Raw genomic sequence first — 7,043 nt, forward strand, 5'->3', positions numbered from 1 at the left:
GATGTTATGAAAGTTTTCAAGAAATGGATCGTGATTTCGACAATTATTTAAATTATTGTTTTTTATTAGTGTTCAATTTTTAATTATAATTATTTAAATTAATAATTTTTTTATTTTTAATTTTAATTTTAATGAAAGCACCAGTAAAGGAAAAAAAACATAAACAAGAAGAACAAACTAACAATGACAGCATAAACCAACAAAAGGACCAAGCCAAATTTTCTATTCTTTATGACATCCACCTCACCAATATCCAATGCCTCACCCCAATTAGCATCTGCTGCCTCTTCAAAATCTTCAACACTACATGCCTCATCAAAGCCACCAAATGAAGAAGACATCATTAGCTAACTTTGCGATAGAAATTTGGGATATAAATATCCTTTTGAACGACTTCCTCAATCAAGGGAATAGCATGATTCCACCAACCAGTCGGAGTATTTGGATTTGCCATAATGTCAGCAACTTGGTTCCCTTCACGAAAGATATGTGAAACACGAATATTATTGGGAAAATAAGTAAATCGTAATAGAACAATATTATCTTAGAAATAACATAGAACTTTGAAATAGCTTACTTCAATCTCATTGGGAAAATCGATGTTTGATTTTTTGCAACTCTGCATGTGCTTGTTTCATGTTGATTCTATCCCCAGGAGAGTCCACAGAGCATTTCAGAGCCAATTCAAGTATGGATGATACACACTGCATATTCTTGTCAATCATTTCTTCCTCCAAATTCATGACTAAGTTGGTATCTATCACTTCATCTGGGAACTCCGAAAGTGAGAGTTCTACCCATCTCTTTAAGCTCATATCTCCGCAAAACATATCATCCCTAGGCCTTTTTCTCGTAAAAGTTTCAATCAACATCACCCCGTAGCTATACACATCACACCTTGTTGAAACTAGCCCTTCCAAGCCATACTCTGGAACAACAAAAATCATAATGTATGCAGTAAGGAAGACACAATTAATCGATTGAAAGTGAAGTGCAATCAATATATTTAGAGAAACTTAACCTGGAGCGATGTAACCAAATGTTGCTAGCGTGTTGGTTAACGCAAAGCCATCTCCATCGCATAACAACTTTGCTATCCCAAAGTCGCTTACATGGGCAACCATGTCTTCATCTAACAGCACATTACTAGGCTTCAAGTCGCTGTGGACAATGGGCATTGAATAACCGTGGTGAAGATACTCCAAAGCAGATGCAACATCAATCATTATATTCAATCTTTCCATCATATTCAAGCAATAGTTGTGGGAATATAACCATTTTTCAAGGTTTCCCTTTGGCATATATTCAAGTACTAATGCCTTGAACTCTTCATTGGAGCAACTGCTTATGACACTTGTCAGATTCCTGTGTCGAATGCTACGTAGTATCTCACATTCGACATCGAATATTCTTGAAATACCTTCTAGCTGCATATTGAACACCTTGACAACGATATCCTTCCCATTGTTAAGAATTCCTTTATAAACATAGCAAGAACTCCCAGTGCCAAGTAAATTGCTTTCATCGAATCTTTCCGTTGCTTGTAGCAGTTCATAATAAGAGATTCTTTCCGGCACAATAAATACCAACTCATCAACTTCTCTAGTCCTCTTATCTTTCCTTTTGTATCTGACAATTATAAAGGCCAAAGAAACAACTGAGATGAAAGCCACAACCCCGAAAATAATAAATGGAGCTTGTTCCACCTTCTTTCTCTTTGATCTGTGATTATAAATTGAAGAACAAATTTGGACATGGAACTTGGGGATTCCACACAATGCCTCATTACCCTTAAAAGAATCTATAGTGAAGTTTCTAAAAGAACCTCCATTAGGAATTTCTCCACTTAAACTATTGAAAGAGACATTAAAGTAGTCGAGGTCTTGAAGTGCTTCTAAAGATTTTGGAATTGAACCAGAGAGGTTGTTGTACGACAAGTCGAGATTTACCAAACTGATCATGCTTCCCATAGACACAGGAATAGAACCTTCTAGTCTATTATTTGCCAAAGACAGATTAACCACATTCTGCAACTTTCCGATAATGCTCGGAATTGACCCTGACAACTGATTCATCGCTAGATTTATATAGATCGCTGCTCCTAAGTTATTCATCTCTAGAGGTAGTGACCCATTCAATGAATTTGAGGACAAGTCTAGATTGATCAAATCTTTTAGGCCCCATAAGCTTGATGGTATGCTTGAATTCAAAATGTTGGAGTCTAGATAAAGTTTTCTTAAAGAAGAGATATTTCCCAGACATTTAGGAATTTGGCCTGAAAATTGATTCTTGCTCATATCTAAAGTATTGAGGTTGAATAGATCACATATAGCATGTGGTATTGAGCCTCCCAACATGTTATTAGACAGATCTAATCCTTGAAGTTCATGCAAATGGCTTATAGTTAGTAGAATATTACCAGATAACTCATTTGCTTTCAAAGACAATGCCATCAAATTGCTTAGATTGCCTATTTGAACGGGAATGTTTCCACTGAATTTGGAATTGCCGGCAGTGAATGTTCGAAGTGAGGAAGATAAGTTCCCGATAGAAGCTGGAATGACACCATTTAGAGGATTATTATCAATTGACAAAAGAGTTAGAGACCTGCAATTTGTCAATGACGTAATGAAGGAAGAAGATGGTGCCTGGGTAAGATTGTTGCTGAACAGTTGAAGAGTTTGAAGAAGTCTTAGGTTGCCGAGATGAGTAGGTATATAACCACTGAATTTGTTTCCAAGTGAGAGATATATGAGTTGAGAACAGTTAGAGATAGAGGTTGGTATTGCTCCACTCATGGAATTATCGCCAAGAAACAATCCTTCAAGGAAGGGAGAACCATGGCATAAATGGGTTGGAAGCATAAATGGGTTGGAAGAACCCCCGACAAAGCATTGCCTATAAGGGAAAGAATCCGAAGAGTTGAAATGTTAAAGAGCTCATGTACAATCGAACCACTCAAGGTGTTCCATGATAATGATAATCTCTCCAAATGGTAAAGTTGGCCAAATTCAGTGGGAATAAGCCCTGCAAAAGATGAGATTTCAAAATTGTAGCTAAAAACACATATTGTAGCTAAACAGACAATTTACATGAAAATTACTCTGTTGTACCTGTAAAATGGTTTTCCTGGAGTTGTAACTCTGTTAGCATGGTAATATTCCCAATATTCCTCGAAAGGTTTCCCGTGAATTTGTTACGCGCTAGTACTAAGGTTTGCAGAGAAGACATATTCATGAAAATATTGAAATCAATTGAGCCCGCAATCTCATTCGGTCCAGCACCAAAAGTAACCAGACTTTGAAGATGGCCAATCTCATGTGGTAGTATTCCTGGCAAAAAAAGTGTCATGAAACTAATAAAATCACATTTACACAAATTTATGTGATAAGAACTTGAACCATATATACCATTCAAATTGTTAGCTCCAAGAGCTAAATACAGAAGAGATGTTAAGTAGCCAATTTCTGAAGGTATCTCCCCACTAAAAGAGTTGTAAGAGAGGCTCAACACCTCAAGCCGTGAACATTGGGATAGATTTGTGGGAATCACACCACTCAGCTGATTGAAAGAAAGACCAAGCTCAGCAAGAAATGGAAGATTACTGCAAATGTTTGTTGGAAGACTTCCGCTCAGTTCATTGTCTCTCAATGCTATAACTACAAGGGTCGATATGTTGAATATGGCTGATGGTATAACATTGGAGAGATGATTAGAACGAACATACAGAGTTTGTAGACTTTGAAGTCTTCCCAACTCTTTTGGAATTTCTCCACTCAGAGAATTGGAAGTTAAGTCAAGAAATCGTAGGTTTGTGAGGTTTGAGAGCGATTTTGGGATGGAACCTATGAAGTTGTTGTTGCGTAAATTCAAGTGCTCTAATTTTGGTAACTGACCCAACATCGGAGGGATGTCTCCAGTGAAGTTGTTGAGTCGGAAAGATATGAACTTCAAACGGCGAAGGAGAGACAGTTCCTGTGGCAAATCTCCATAGAAAAGGTTGTTGGAGAGGTCGAGGGAGACGAGGAAGGAGAGGTGTCCGAGCTGTGGTGGAATGGTGCCGGAGAGAGCCATGTTGGAGAGATTCAAGGCAGCTACTCTGTGGTGGCGCAAGCTGCAAGTGACGCCAATCCAGCTGCAGACGGAGCTCGAGTTGGTCCAATTAGTTGCAAGTAAAAGAGATCTATGTTTGAGTGAAAGAAGGGCAGTTTGATCAGTTGCGAGGCTCATAGGTTGTTTGGCTTCAGAAGAAATCATTGGGAAGGTTATGGTAATTAGGAATGCATACTGCAAAATGCAAGAAATGTTTTTCTCCATGGCTGCAAATTGTGATTGTATTATGAAAATTAAGTCGCTAATAACGGCATCCAATAATCATCATATATACACAAATATTACAAGACTTGCTTGACTTGAGAGTCCAGTCCGTTTGAGTCAAGTCCTCCTTTGATGTTATTTCCATGTCCGTACAAAGACGAAGACGAAGACGAAGACGAAGACTTAGACTTAGACTTGAGGTTGAGACAAAGACAGAGACAGAGATGCAGACGAAGACGAAGGTGAAGACTTGAGACAAAGGCGGAGACACAGACGAAGACTTGATCGACATAGAAATGAAAACTAAATCCTTATATCTCGATTATATAGAAACAGATATATAGAATCAAACATTGGAAAAGTAGATTGAGAAAAGTCCCAGTTGCAAAAGGATAATTTAAAGTGAGCAGGAATGAGTAAAAAGGTATATCCACAGTAGAAAACTATATAGCGTAGATAAGAAGCAGCCAAGGATGCGCTTTGTGGCTGCATATGTAGGACCTCAAGAGGCTAGCAGATAAAGTTTTTTTTCGTGCTGAAGCTGGGAAATTGCCAATATTATCAGCTAAAAGCCTAAAATTAGTCAATACATCGCCTCATTGCTTATTCAAGATAGGAACAGGTCATCAACATTTAGTTTTCATTCGACTCTATCATTTTCTTACATAACTAGTACGCTCGCCCGTATAGGGCCATCTCTGAGGGCGACCGCCCAGTGCCATAATTTTCAAGGGCCTAAAAAATTTTATATCCTCTTATGTATACTATTGTTATTATTAGGGGCCCATTTTTTTTTTTTAATACTACTAGCATTAAAAAAAATTGGGACCCAAAAAATTACATCCCTAAATATTTTTGGATAATAGCGTGCCTGCGTGGAAATATTTAATTCTTTAAATATTTTTCTGTAGCGTGAAAATCATAGTCGCACGTGCATTGCTGTACAAAGAAGATGTGAAATCATGTCAAGAAATCGAAATAGGCCTCTATTGATTTTTTTACTGTAAATCGAACCGTTTACCATCCCTAAATTTCGATTTACAGTAAAAAATCAGCAGAGGTCTATTTCGATTTCTTGACATGATTTCACACCTTCTTTGTATAGCAACGCACGCGCAACTATGATTCTATCGAAATCTTTAAAAAGGTGAGAAAAAATCATTTTTATTTGCAAAATACTTAATACAATTCATTTCATGCTCAACTCATATAATAAGTAATCATACTGATATATATGCACACAATAATATATCATATTATTATGCAATCATTCTATAAAAATAATTAATTAAACCCAAATTAAAGAATCTAATTAATAAAATCAATTGAACTTAAGTCAAATTAATAAAACAAGTCTAACAAATAAGTAAAGATTAAGCCCAATGATTAAATGGAGGCAGCCCATGTTCTTTTATTTAACAAATAAAGCCCAGCTCAATTAAAAAAAACACAGCCCAGGTTTTAATAAATCCGGGCCCAACTAAATAAATAAAAATCGATTCTTGTACAGATTTTTTTTTTGTTTTTTTTTTATAACAATTCTTGTACAGATTTTGTTCCAACACATGTTCTTCGATTCTATTTCATTTAATCTTTTCATGTATATCAACACATGTAAAAACAGTATTCATATCTCCTTGTTGTATTTAGCAGTTGGTTTTATTCGAACTATGATATTGAGCATGAATGAATAAGTAGAGGGATTAAAAGGTGAAACTTTTTTGGATTTGTTCTGAGATGTTGCTGGTTCTGGAGAAGGAATAATGTGCAGAGGTATCATCTAGTATTACAAAGCTCTGTAGAAAATATGCAGATGCAATATGAGATCATGGAATTGCTGTGAAGAAGAAAAGAAGAAGAAAAAAAAAGAAAAAAAAATGAATTGAGGGAAAAACATTACCGTAGGAGTTTGCTGCTGGCAGGGCCGGTCCTGACAAAACTGAGGCCTTGGGCGAAATTAAAAAATGGGCCCCTAATATAATATCATACTACCACTACAAAAAAACGTATAATTTGCGACCAAAATTACCGGCGGTCCACCGACGATGGAGGGGACGACCGTGTTTTTCAAAATAGCGGCGGAAATACCAGTGGCAAGGATGCCTCCGGTGATCACCGACGGCGCGGTATTGTTAATAATTAATTTATATACTTAAATATATTACCGACAGCGAGGTGCAACTAGCATTTGCATTTTAAATTGAACTTTAAGTTTTAAATGCAACTAGCATTTGCATCTCGTGCAATGCACTGAAAATATTTTTTGTTTTTACTATTTGTATAAAATTAACTAATTTAATTATTATACTTATAAATATAATAGAAAATTAAATTTAATTGAATATATTTGAATTGAATATTAAAAAAATAAAAAAGAATTCACAATTATAAAATTTGATATTAAAAAAAATAAAAAAATAAGTTAAAAAAATTAAAAATAAAATACTAATTTAAAAGAATTAAAAATATATTTATTTAAAAAGATGAGAGAGGAGAGAGAAATTTATAAAACTTTAATATTTAAACATGCATAAATTTTACATTTTAAATCAAATATTTTCATAAAATATAGTATCATATTAAAGCTCTTATCATAATCTTCAATTTGATATTCATATTAAATATTTTATAATTAATTAAATTTCACAATTTTGGAAAGAAATGTAACAACAAATAAGAAGTTAAAGAAAATGAAAAATGAAAATAAAAAGAAATATATATAGTTT

At 35.1% G+C, this 7,043-nt stretch overlaps 1 protein-coding gene across 1 annotated transcript; it reads right to left on the minus strand.

The window, feature by feature from the left end:
* Window positions 1-159: 159 nt before the first annotated feature.
* On the minus strand, window positions 160-4,317 carry LOC131013206 (probable LRR receptor-like serine/threonine-protein kinase At3g47570). Its single transcript, XM_057941270.1, has 6 exons — window positions 3,411-4,317; window positions 3,114-3,332; window positions 2,948-3,027; window positions 2,840-2,898; window positions 1,022-2,724; window positions 160-928 (listed from the first exon to the last, which is right to left on the minus strand). Exons 1-6 carry the CDS (start codon window positions 4,315-4,317, stop codon window positions 585-587), a joined length of 3,312 nt encoding a protein of 1,103 aa, XP_057797253.1. The 3' UTR covers window positions 160-584.
* Between the last annotated feature and the right edge of the window lie 2,726 nt (window positions 4,318-7,043).

This window comes from Salvia miltiorrhiza, chromosome 2, assembly GCF_028751815.1.
Source record: "Salvia miltiorrhiza cultivar Shanhuang (shh) chromosome 2, IMPLAD_Smil_shh, whole genome shotgun sequence".
Taxonomy (NCBI): Eukaryota; Viridiplantae; Streptophyta; class Magnoliopsida; order Lamiales; family Lamiaceae; genus Salvia; species Salvia miltiorrhiza.